General features: G+C 35.9%; 1 protein-coding gene across 1 annotated transcript in view; it reads right to left on the bottom strand.

Moving 5' to 3' along the window:
* Positions 1-13,979, bottom strand: part of METAP1D (methionyl aminopeptidase type 1D, mitochondrial) — a 92,001-nt gene that overhangs the window by 18,633 nt on the left and 59,389 nt on the right. Inside the window, exons 4-6 of the mRNA XM_070956905.1 lie at positions 8,784-8,932; positions 7,935-7,977; positions 1,944-2,107 (exon numbers count right to left, since the gene is read on the bottom strand). Of these exons, the coding sequence (XP_070813006.1) occupies positions 1,944-2,107; positions 7,935-7,977; positions 8,784-8,932 (356 nt within the window). The remainder of the gene's footprint in view (positions 1-1,943; positions 2,108-7,934; positions 7,978-8,783; positions 8,933-13,979) is intronic.

Genomic DNA, 13,979 nt, shown 5'->3' on the forward strand with positions numbered 1-13,979 from the left:
GGAAAATTGTAGTGTTGATACAAATCTTTTTTTCAAAGTAGTAGGCGGGAGCTCCATTTGTTAGTAAGTTTTTTTGTGCCTAAAAGCCATGGACAGTACATTTATGTAGCAGTAAAAGGCCTAGATGCTCTTTCCATAGCAGAGCTAATTATTCCCACTGTGACCTTCCTGATCTACCCTATTCCTAGCACATCTCATCTGCACGCCTGTTCCTTTGGGTAGATGGTGTCAGAGAATATGAAAAACCCTATAATGAAACCATTTTCATGATGGAGAAAGGCTACTGGAGTTGCACTTGCTACAAAGAGGCTCAATTATATGAGTAATTGTGATAATTTTCTACATTCATAGCCTTCAATGGGGGGGAAAAAGAATGAGAGCCACAAAGGAAAATTACTTTAACAAGAAAGTACAGAGAGTAAAAATGGAAGAAGAGACAAAAAAAAAAAAAATGAGGAGGGGGAAGGGGAAGGGAAAGAAAAAAAAAGCTAGGAGGGGAAAAAAAGTTTAAAAAATAGATCTGGTAGGAAGGGATAGCAAGACAGGGAGAACAACACAACTGCTCAAAAAGCCTGTGTGCAGCTGTGTTGCACAATTAAATTGAATTTTTTTCCCCCTGCAGTTGATGAATGTGACTACTGCAAATGTGCCTCTGTAGTTAGCTATCATTTGTTGTTCTGTGACAGGAAAAGGATAATTACCTCTCAGAGAGAATCAAAGGCTGACATGCCCTTTAGACACTGCCATGAATGCCGTGCTCGAGAGAACGCTTGAATAAGAATCTTGTCTTCTCTGCCCCCTTCGACTCAAGCATAAATTTTGTTAAAATGCAAGCGCACCACCAGTAAATTTGTTGAACTCTAGGTGTTCAAAAATATGGAGGTGCATCCATCGACTCATCCCATTTGCAAAAATAAAACTACATTTTGAATTCGCTTCTATTATATTCATGGACAGTAAGATAGTGAGATATGCATTAAATTTCTTTTCCCAGTAGGGGTCTGATTCAACATTTCCTATGAAAGAACAGAAAAGACACTATCCTTTTTCCCCAGGCTAGTTAGCCTATAATTTAAAACTGTCAAAAACACAATTTTATACAAAGTCTTCAATAAAAGCTTCTCGGATATAACCCAAAGTGGTTTTACTAAAGTTTGATTCAGACTCTGTTACAATATTTTTAAAGCTATAAATACATCAAACTGATATTTTGCTGCTCTCTTTTCTTATTTTTTGTAAAGCATTTGGGGGAGGGGGGGAAAGTATAAAAATAGCATAGTCTCAGGATGCTTAGCAATGCATGTATTATAGCCTTAAAATACATCTGCCTCTCCTAATGGTGTTAGTAAACACAGGAAAAAAACAAGATGGACTCTTACAAAAACGACCCGTGCAGAAATTATGAAAAACCTTGTTAATATATTTTAATCATGTTGAACACGATAGGCCAATATAATGTTATTAGGTTTTACCAAGATTAGAAGAGAACCGTCCCAAAGGAGTCATCATTTTTTTTTTACACTTATGCGTTTTTGGGATAAAGGAGAAATGTTCAAGTCCTTCATCACATTAACAAACACCTTACTTGGCACTATTTGTTATCATGCAAAAAACAGATGAATTTACATAAATCTTAATACAGCCATATTGTATTAATGCAGTCCAAATTGCTAGTGATTATATTGGGGAAAGGGTGAATGCAGTTTTAGAAACATTTTTTACTTTTTTTTTTTTAACAGATAGTTTTCCTGACCTGGTCTTGCATAATTCACCATTTAAAATCTTTTCTAACCACCTGGGGGGAACAACGGGGTTCACATGGTGATATCAGACTGAAATGATGATTCTGAATCATAAAACTTGCCATCAGCTTTAAACCAAGTCACCAATAGCCTTTGTCCTATTTGGGCAGCTTTCCCATTACTCCTCAGCATAAGGCTTACCTGATTGTGTTTCCAATTACAGAGAAAGGAGCCCCAGGTCTGCAAACTGCAATTCCTTCATCTCTGCATTTCTTGGCAACCTCCACTAACTTTTGACCAGCCTTATCCACATTCCCTACTAGCAGCGTTTCGGATGTATCACCATGGTAGCCGTTGAGATACACCTAAACAGATGCAGAAATGTAAAAAGAAACACTTTTACAGGAACTTTCGGATGGAAGCTTAATTAGGGTACACTTTGGGTGTATTTCAGGGGCAGTTCAGCGTAACATGCAAAACCAAAACTCCCAAATCAAACAGGGAATAGACTTTTGAAAAAGGAAGAGAAAGAAAAATAAATTTTCTCTATCATACAAGCAGCTCTGAAGACAGCATCACAAAAACATTGGAGGCATAAGTTTCTTTCCCAGATGCAAACCACAAAAACAATAATTTCAAATTAAGGCTGCAGTTCCATACAATTAAGTCATGCAGGTTCCATTGATGTCCGTAGGATCTCACAGTGAAAAATAAAATTTGTCAAGGCAGAAACATTTGACAATGGACAAATTCTCCAGTAAGAAGGAAGAGCAAAGTTAGGGATTGGGAAACCTCATCCACTGTTTTAGCCACAGCTGGTCATCAGTGTAAGGCGAGACATCTGTATGTCTCCCTTACTTCTCATTTGATATTCTTTCCTCATTTACTGACAAGTGACTGAATTCACACACATTGTAATCTCATGATTCTTGCATGAACGTGCTCCTATTATCTGTTATGTCAGATTAGATCTGCTTGTGATAGAAAATATAAAGTAAGCCAGTAAAGGATAGACAACAGCAGGCATGGCTTTCAAGATGATGTTAAAAGATACAGCAGGCAGTACTTATGGCCTATGGAACAGGTTATAAGTTTTCTTTAAAAATCTATCATGAACTACACTAGTCATTTGCATTAGCACATGTGCAAAATAAATAAAAAGCAAATCATTATGCAGAACAGCAGAGGGCACTTATTTATTCTAATGTAGTCAAGCCTCCATTTAATGGACTCCCACAGCAGACTTTGGATGCAACAGACCAAATTTGCATCCAAACCTTTTCCCCAAATAAAGAATAATTCTGCTGCATCAGAAATAATTTGGGTGAGGCAGTTACATTTGTTTTTAATTTTGCCATATTCATAGTAATTTATGTAATATGTGCATTGATATAATTAAGCAAAATGACAAACTATCACAATGGTACTTTCATATTTAACAGACATTTGGGAATAATGGAATTCCTCCTACAAATGGTCTATTAAAATTAAGAGAGACTGTATTTGAGAACTAGGCTAAGTCATTATCGGTATGAACAGCTATGCTTTCAATACCTTTGGGCTATTAGATTATTAGATTAGATTATTAGATTACTTAGATTATTCAAATCTAAAACAGCATTTATAACTCCTTGTCATTTGATGATTTTTTTAAAAAAATGTTATTTGATAGTCTTCTTTCATAAATCTAGACATGGATTTTCATGCAACAGGAAACAACATTCTCAGACATAAAAATATTCCTCTTGTCACTGTGATTTTATGGAAGTGGAACTTTTAATAACTGAAAGATTTTATGTTAGAGTGTTTTATAGATTCCTCAATCGATGAGAATCTTAGTATAAAGCTTTACATCTGGAATTAAAGAATACAATTAAAAAACCGATCAATAAGGTGTAGCTGAGAAGCAATGTTTTGGCTGCCTCTTGCTTTCTTAAACGTTTCTTTTTACATTAATGAAAGCTAGTAAACACAAGCCCATACAAAAATCTGGGATATTCTATACAAGCTTCCATTAAAATACTCCTTATATGCAGAGAGACAGATTCTCAAGTAAATATACATAAAATGGGATCATAATAATTGTTTTCATTTGCTAAATTATGATTGTCTATTAACCTATAAAATAACTGCCTGATCATTATTGGTTAAGAGCTGTGATGGGTTGATAGCCACTGAAGTAAACTAATTGGTTTCTTTAATTCTTTAAACAACATATGAAGCTCAGGTGACTGAAGCTTATAAAACATGTTTCAAGGTACTCACTATTTTTTCCAAAATAAGTGAACTTTAGTTCATTCTTTAAAAATCTGCAGTTACAGAAGAGCATTTACATTTGATTGATTAGTTAATCATTTTATCTTGTGTACAATCACAAACAAATTATTCTAAAATGTCATGTACTGTAATTGTCCCTTTTTTGGTCCATAATAGTTTTTTCTACCTATAAATTGGCCTAGTTATGCCGTTTGGAAAGATCAAATAATGCTTCCTCAAATTCATTAAATTCAACAAATTATTACAGAGCAGCAATCTTTTCTATCATTATATAAAAAAGGATAAACAATAATTGTAGAAGTGGTTTCCTTGGATGTTTAATGTGCCCCCATTTTACTGTAAGAGCAAAGATTTTCTGCTAAGGAAATACTTGAAATTAAAATTAAGAAATTGTTAGATTGGACACAAAGGTAAATATGCATGTCACTTCAAAAATAAATTTATTAACAAGATTTTTTTTCAAATGATCAAAAGTTCTTTTAACTAGAATTTAAATGATTGAGAACGAAGCAAGTAAATGTGGGCTGAAGTGCAAGTTAAAGGTTTTTTTTAATTATTTTCTTATTCAGCTGCAGCATATCTGAGCATAGCGGGTTGTTTTTTTTTAAACAGAGGGAAATAGTAACATATGGAAAGGGATTAAGCTTCCACTCACTGCATGCTGTGGTCTTCATCTGGGTGAAACGAAAACATTAAGAGAGCAGCATTCATATGCTGAATGCACTATGTGATTTGACTCTTGCTCTCAGTTTCAAAATATGTTTACTCAAAAGTAAGTGTCACTGCATTCAATAGAATTCACATCTTATTGCTAGGGAAATAATGGGTGATCCCTAAGCAGGGAGAAACTGGCATGAGCAATCAATCCAGAAGATTTTAGTTTCCATTGCAAGCATAGGTGGTATTATGTATGGTTGCCCCAAAGGTGTTTTTCAAAAGGCAACTGAACTTCCTTGATTTTTTTCCTTGAAAATGTTTTGCTTCTCATCTAAGAAGCTTCTTCAGTTCTGACTCAGTCAGAACTGAAGAAAGCTTGTTGGATGAGAAGTGAAACATTTTCAAGGAAAAAAACCAAGGAAGTCCAGTTACCTTTTGAAAAAGCATCTTTGGGACATAGCTGCCATTGAAATTATACCTAATTCAAAGAAAACCAAGAAACAGTGAACATACACAGGAAGCAGTAATCACAGGTAGGAAGCAGAACTGATTACCTTGCCAGATCCGGAGAGATGCTGAACTTTCTATTTTTAGCCAGTTCCTGTAGCTTTCATCATGCAAACAGCTGTAGTGACCCACTATGTGCACTATGACAGCTACAGGAAATGTCTGAGTATAGAGTGTTCAAGTTTTAAAGGGAAAAATCCTTAGGCAACAAACCCATGGGAGAATGTGCAAGCCACTGGATGTATAAATAAATGAACAACAAACACCTGGAGCAGCAATGCACAGCTGGAGGCCCCAGGACCACGTATGCTTCTCTCCAAATTTTGAAAGCTGAAGTCTAAAAAAGGCCATATGCATTGCCCTAATGCATACCGTCTGATATCCTGAAGGTGTTTTGGATTATAGTTCCCACAAGATATAGTCAGCATGATGAATGATCAGAACTTATAGGAGTCAAAACATCTGGAGAGCATCAGGTTGCCTATGCCACTGTTTATGAAATTCCCAACTCAGTGCCCTAATACATGATAGTAGTATACCCTTAACATTATCCCATCAAAGGCATCTGGAAAACTTAGGTATTCCTGGGAAAAGGACACATTTCACATAAATATGTAGAAAAGCATTTTTCATAAAGTAAGATTTGGATCCGTCGAATGTGTATGCACAGTGTAGGTGGTCATGATTGGGTGAGGCAGGCAATAAGGGGATACCATGAGGTGATGGGGCAGGACTACAAAGACAATGAGGGTTCTGAGAAAACAAAGGTAACAGTAGCAGAGTTGGAAGGGACCTTGGAGGTCATTTAGTCCAACCCCCTGCTCAAGAGGCAGTATTTGATGTACATGGTTTTTATATATCTTGTTTTGCCTTCCCAGTACCTTGGCCTTCTAAATGTGTTATGGCTGAACTGAGAATTTAGTTTTCTGGGAACATATATTTTGGTGGGGGCTGATTTTAGCTCTCCCCCCCCCGCCCGTTCTCATTTATCAGGTCACCATATAAACTCTTGAGATTAAGGTTTATATATATATATATATATATATATATATATATATATATATATATATATATATATATATATATATATACATTTTGAATACTTGCACTTAAATAGCTTATATTAAAAGTTTTAGTGTTGTTTGGATTATGGTAAGCATGCTTAATCAATAAACCAGAGTCACAAAAAAGCGTAAAAATCCACATTCTGGTTATATAACATACTGGCATTCCCCAGAACACATTGTTTTTCTCCCTGGTCAATCTGGCTATTTTGGTGGTGGCTATAATTTTCTGAAAAGAAATCTTCCAGAAAAAGGGGTTTCTGATATTTTGAATAAAACAGGATGGGTTCCAAATAGAAAACCAGGAAACACTTCCTGGAAGATACACTATTGAAGAACCAGAATGGCTGGATCAGCTTCTTTGGAGAGAAAAAAATAATAAAATATTCTGGGGATCAGAACACAGAATTTTGCACCCAACCACAAATTAATACTTACTATAATATAATAATCTAACTGTCTTATCTAAAACATAATCAAAAGTATGGCTACAATTCATAAGTTACACACATACACACACACACACACACACACACACACACACACACAGACAATGGGCATTTTAGATCAATATTCATTAGCTGACTGTAGAAAAAGAAGCAAATACTGAGAAAGCAATAATTATGATTTAAAAAAAAGACAGCTGAAAAAACTGGTACTGTAAGATGTAATAAAACTAAAGCCATTATTAAAATCAAGGAAGCATTTGTTGTTTCAACATTTATAAGTTCAATTCACATAGGATTTCAATCTTCAACATTCTGGGGAAAATATATTCAAAATTTCAGGAATTGTAGAAAAATATGTTAATAACATTTTTTGAAATATTTACTTTTTCTAAAGATATGCAAATAAAGGACATAAACTCCTCATGTTTTCTTTGCTCATATATCAATACATTTTATAATGAATACTCATCATAGCAAATGTTTGTTTTTGCCATGTTTTAAGTCTACACATGTACCTTATGCCCCTCATGGGTTCTATAAACCAGCTAAGTCAAGGAACTGGGTTGAAACGGAATCAGTCCCACGGGGATACCTGAGTACTTTGGATTAAGTGAGCTGTGGATCAGGTTGTGCATCCATGAGTAAAGAGTTCAAGGCTCTTATGCCACAAACAGAACACAACGCTACCTTTGAGGATTTTAATAAATGTAGGGAACACAGCCAGCCAAAGGGTTGCTGTCCAAATAGACTGACACACAGGCCAATGTAGCCTCTAATGACAGAGTAAGATAATGACAGGCCCCACTCAAAATCAGCAGGAAGAGGAAGATCAATCTTGGCAGAGTGAAGGAAAAATGCCGGCTTTCTTCATGTTAGCTCATCTCATACATATCTGCCTTCAGCTGCTGCCCCAGTACTGGGGCGCTCTGCATTAACTACACGGTGGATCAATAACAATTACATCTTCTCAAAAACATGACACATAGCAGGATTGGGCTGACATTTCACTTAGGCCAACACTGATCTCAGTGAATCTGATTCCAGCCCTAAATTCAAGTCAAGCCTAGGTCTAGTCAGAATAAGCACAGAGAGGAGAAAACAACAATAACAATACAAGAGCTCTTGCCTTAGCTTTGGAATAAAACCTTTGTACATTTGTGGTTTAGTGTTCTTCCTACCGTGATTATAAATTTTGAAAATCGATCCAAAGCAATAATAATAATAAACAAATTACTTACTGTGACATCAATGTTAATAATATCGCCATCCTGGAGAGGGCGGCTTAAGCATAATCAGAAAGGAAAGGGAAAAAAAAGATACATTTAATGGTGACAGGCAAATCTTAGTTAAGACAGAGTAACAAAACAAATACACTTTATCCCATTTACCCCAAAGCCACATGAAAAGCATCAATATAATTGTCAAGTAGAATGGAAGGAGGCAAAGGGGATAACTACTTTTAATATTGAGATTTCTACCAGTTCAAGTTAACCCCAAACAATAATTTAAATAAAAGAAAGAATCCATAATATACAGCAAAGGAACAAAAATCACCATTATGATTATCTTATCATCATGGAAAGAGTGACATTTGGCACCTCTTATTTTCTGAACAGGTAATATTCATTAATAATTAGCAACATATTCATGTATAATTAACACACACACTCCACCTTTAGATTTCCAGAAAATTAGTATAATTTTTCTGTTGAGTGACTTTTCTGTTTTTGATGATATATCCCAGACTGAGGTACTATATCATGCTGGGAAAAGAGATGGCGAAGCAATAATCTTTGCTTTTATTATTATTATCCCCCTTTGATAAGTGCCAACATCATTTTCTTACTGCACAGCAACCGGTGGTACTTTTTTTTTGATAAAATATAGTAACCGAGCCTGGCTGCTGTATTCATCTCGATTCATTTGGGTTAACGGAAAACTTCCCTGCAAACCACATGGAGTATGTAAAGATCTGTAATGTGGCATATTAAGTAGGCTGAATGGATAGTATGTTATGAGAGGGTAACATGGAAAAATGACATGGATAGCCACATAATCTTAATTTGCAATAACAAAAACATGAGTACCTGTCAGGAATTCCATGGCTTACCACGTTGTTTACTGAAGTACACACAGATTTTGGAAAACCTTTAAATCCTAGAGGTGACGGGTAACCATTGTGCTTGATTATTTCATGGTGAACCAAATAATCTATTTCTTCTGTAGTCATGCCAACCTGAAAAATCACAATTTCAAATTTGTGCTGAATTAAGTGCCTAATGCAGTCTGCATATTAAATAAACATGGCTAAAGCTTTTTTTAAAAAAAAAACAAACAACAAAACCCACACACACTCTATTTCTATTGAGTGGCTTAGTATCAATGCATTCTTCCAGGAAACATTTGGACCTCTCTAGGACCCCCCCAATCATCCCCTTCCAAAATACCACTAACAGGCAAAGTCGCCTCTCCAAGCTTCCTTTGATCAGATTTACTGTATACATGCAGCAGAAGGTCAGGAAAGTACAATCAAATATATTCTACCACTTTTTATGGCTGCATACGTGAATGCTTCTTTAAATAAAGTTGTTGTCTCAAGTAAACAACTACCTATTTTGAAACTTCTCCTCTCAACGTAAAGTATTAGCTTTTTAGCTGCAAGGAAAATTTGAGATTTCAAGCACTATTTCATTGCTTCAAGATCTTTTGAGGGAACACTGCCACTGCATCCTGCTCCAGCTATAACTCTGACCTGAAGTGGAAGAAATGGATAGTGCAAATGGCATATTGTGTCATGCTGCATCCAGACTTCTTGGAAGCTCCCATACAGAACAAGATAGGCACCACTCTTAGCAAAGTGAATCCTTTGCTATACAATAGTCAGAGCCCTAGGAAATACCCCATTTTGTCCTTGTTCACATGGTTTAAGTGCATTCTGTCCACATAATCCTCTTTTGCATTCCCAGTCCACTGTCAGGCATAAGAGAAATGCAATTACTTGGTATCAGGCCCTGCCTTTTTGCTCATCTGATGTTCTAAAACCCTGTGTGTACGTTTGTTGAGAGTGCTATATAAATACAGGAAAACCATATGGTTCTCCTGTATTTTATTTTAACCACATCTGCATTTTCCCATACAATCATCTTTTTCTTAGCAGTTTAGGCAAAATAATTTTATTTTTCCCACAATCCACATGATTTTCCACTGTGCATTGCTGACTATATTACTCCCTGCTTTTAGAATTGCCATCCCATTTTAATATTTCAACCTGCTTCTGGAAGCAGTGTAAGCAGCAGATATTCCCATATTAGCATTTCCAATCCAGCACCCCAATTTTAGATACCTATCATTTCCAGAAACATTCATTTTTGCAGCTCAAATTTTCTAGATTTTGAGTTATAGTGGAATTGATTATTTCTGGTAAGAGTTTGCAACAAAGGTCCATATCATGTTTGAATATAAGTAAAGTATGGGAAAATGAACTTTAAATATTATCATTGCAACTCCTTTTCCTGGAACAGTGCCAAGCTAGGAAATAGGTAGGGCTGAACTTTGAAATTTAGTAGAAAAACCTCTCTCATTGTCAAGAAGTGGCTTTGAGTGTTCCTGCGAAAATTGGCTGTGATTTGAATGAGCTATAAGCCCATGAATATGATACTTTAACAAAGGAATTATGATGGGTATAAACTATCTGTAGCTTTCTTACTTTACAAAGATGTGCAGTTACCTGCAACATACCAAAAGAATTAGGAATTAGAAACAAAACTATTGAGGAATTCCGTTTTTCATTAAAATAGATATTGTGACTGAAGACAGGGAGAAACAAAGAGATAAGTTGTTATCTCATCATACTTGGATAACAAAGTTTGGGTAAAAAACATGATGGATTTCAGCAATTTGAATCTATTACTTTTCTTTCACAGTAAGAATCCCATCAATTCCAGAGATGGGCCGTGACCTCAGTGCCTTCCAGCTAAGATGCAACCTCTAAATAAACAAGGCAACAAAATTGCTGTCTATTAGTATATATGGCTGTTAATTAATTCTCCAATTATGTCCCTTGTACATATTTAATTTATATTTTATGAGTGTGTCGGTCTATATGTATAATCTTTGGAGGGTTTTTTTTAGTTATGATTGAAATAAAACCACTGAGTTAACAATAGTAAAACTGTAATAAGGAAAAGAAAATGATACTAATCATTTCAGTATACAAAATAATATAAAAAACCAGTTTATCAATTCGTATATAATAATGAAATGAAAATGCATCTTAACAGTAAATTAAAATTCTGTGAAAATAGTTAATTGAGGAATAGGGAAACATTATTAGGCATTAGTGTCCTTGAATAATCAGTACAGTATTCAATATACAGATTCTATTTGCTCAAAAATCTTGGACTAGTGCAAATCTGCCTGATTTACTGTAATTGTATTGCTTGCTCCAATTTACTAATCCATACATATAATTAGTAGCATTTTTCTTGTGATTAGTTTTGCTGCCATCAAAATTAGTTTTCATTGATAGATCTGTTTTACGTGCATCAGACTGAAAAAATAACATGAATTTTAGATAAAAAGCCTATTTAACCAATCTTTAGTGATTTATGGAAATATGACTACATAAGTAACATTTTACACACTACGTTAATCGTGGATTTAGTAATTCTTTTATAAAAGTAACCCAAGTAGAGTTTGATATTACACTTGTAAATATCAATTTCCATTAATATACTAAAGTAATCTGTTTTGGCAAAACAGACAGCATGTTTGATAACAGACATTTAAACATTTTTACTTCCAAAGTTCATTTTTAAAAAAATATATTTAATACTAAAATGAAAGTCACTACTTGAAGGAGTGATTATAACATTATACATGGTACTTATAATCTGCCATCTGAATAAACCGGAACCACTGCAGTTTGTCCATCATACAAAATCACTTTTTTTCACATACCCTTGTTTAAAGAGGTAACTAGCAATATCTCTCTGCCTATCAAAACCTGTGCACACTATCAATCAAAACTTATTCACAAAAGCCTATGAAAAGTATGTTTACATAATCCATTACTTTTAATCTTAATATTATTATGTTTTTCTTGATAGCTCAAGACAATTTTGATGGTTGCTGTTTACAACTATTCATTCCAATATTTATTAAACCTGAGGACATGCAATTTAGTATCTTAAGATGAGTTTGCCACTTCCCCAGCCCAAACCTTAGAAGAGTTTCTCCAAAAGTTGTCACCAATTTAATTCTTAACATGAGAGCAGTTGCTTCAAAAGTAATTTATTTAAGTGTCTTTCTTATCAAATGTACTGTCTGAGGAGTCCTTGGTGTTCTCTGAGCTTGGTGGTTTTCTTGCAGATGTTTCATTACCTAAGCTAGGTAACATTATCAGTGTTAGTCTAGCAGTGATTAATACTGATTGTCACTGCATTAAGTGTTTGCCAGCTGAGCTTCCATCCTAAAACTTACGGTAGCCTGGCCGAGAACTTTATCACGTCTCTGTAGTAACAGAGATAAGACTGTCTTGTGATTTCTGAGCTACTGCGCATGTCCAAGTTTAAGGAAGAAATTTCCTGATCTTTTTCCTTTGTCCGGTAACGATGTAGTTAGCTAGTTTGTTTTATTTTTTTATAATAAAATGTTTCTTAGAATATATTCGGGTTTTCTTTCTTTGAAAGTATACAGCATGGAAAACAAGATCCATTCACCTCTAATTAATTACAGTTTCCCCAGGGGGGGAACGAGGCTGATTCACGCTCCGACACTGATGATGTTACCTAGTTTGGGTAATGAAAAGTCTGCAAGAAAATCGCCAAGAAATGGACCCTCCATTTCAACTCTGAGCTATACATATTCTCCTTTCTTGGTAATGTACTATCTTTTCTGGCTCTGTCCATTTGTTAGAATGTGATTCCTGGAAATGAAATTCTTGGCTGAAAAGAACTGCATGTTCTTGGTTTTAAGTGATCTCCCTTATTACTACCATTATCTCATTACAAATCATATTGTATAATATTTGCATCTAACATGAGTCTTTTAGGTTTTAGTCTTTCCTGTATTGCAGATTCTACCACAATTTATTATCTGATAATACAAAATAAGTTAATTAATTTTGCCAGAGTGCCAGGTCTTTAAAGATATCTCACCTGGGAAATTTTTATGGTTATATCATTTTTAATCAAGCAACACTGTGAAGTCAAGCATTGTTCAAATTGTGTGTGTGTGTGTGTGTGTGTGTGTGTGTGTGTGTGTGTATTTTCCCCTATAATTGTGTTTAATTTAGAGTTTGTAGTTCTGAACATTTCAGGCTTGCCTGATCATTTCAAGTTATTCAATTTGTTTATTTTTTCATTGTCACAGTGTTAAATATTTCCATTAATTTCATCTTGGCTCTGTTTAATTTATAACCTGCAATTTTACATGGTGTCATAAAATACTATGTCTTCATTTAGCTACCTGCATATAATAGATGTTATTTAATATAGTTTAATAATATCATCCTCTCTAATAATTTTACTAAATGGCTCTCAACTTAAAACAAAGAATGAGATCATTCGTGGTTTTGGGGTGAGGTATCACCAATATGCGGATGATACCCAGCTTTATATCTCCACCCCGGATCACCCTAGGGATGCCCTTTCCGTGATGTCCCATTGCTTGGAGGTGGTGCAGGCTTGGATGGGTAGGAACAGACTCAGACTCAACCCATCCAAGACTGAGTGGCTGTGGATGCCAGCATCTCAGGATCTAGAGGTACCATCTTTAGTAATAGGAGGGAAGACTCTTACCCCCTCTGCTAGGGTTTGCAATCTGAGTGTCCTCCTGGATTCTTGGCTGTCCATGGATGACCATCTGACAGCCGTAACCAGGGGGGCTTCACACAAGTACGTCTTGTGCGCCAGTTGTGCCCTTTCCTAGACCGAGATGCCCTCGCCACGGTCACCCACGCCCTTGTTACTTCTCGGTTGGATTACTGCAATGCCCTCTACATGGGGCTGCCCTTGAGAAGCATCCGGAGGCTCCAGCTGGTCCAGAATGCGGCCGCGTGGGTAGCTACGGGAGTTCCTCATTACTCCCGTGCAACACCTCTCCTGCGCGAGCTGCACTGGCTGCCAGTTGCTCTCCGGGTCTGTTTCAAGGTGCTGATGCTTACCTATAAAGCCCTACATGGCTTAGGCCCGGGGTACTTGCAGGACCATCTTCTGCCTTCCTCCCACCGTCCCATGCGCTTCCACAGAGCAGGCCTCCTCAGGGTGCCGTCGGCCAAACAA

This window comes from Pituophis catenifer, unplaced genomic scaffold, assembly GCF_029215685.1.
Source record: "Pituophis catenifer annectens isolate HBS135680 unplaced genomic scaffold, rPitCat1.0.hap2 SCAF_1, whole genome shotgun sequence".
NCBI classification, from domain to species: domain Eukaryota; kingdom Metazoa; phylum Chordata; class Lepidosauria; order Squamata; family Colubridae; genus Pituophis; species Pituophis catenifer.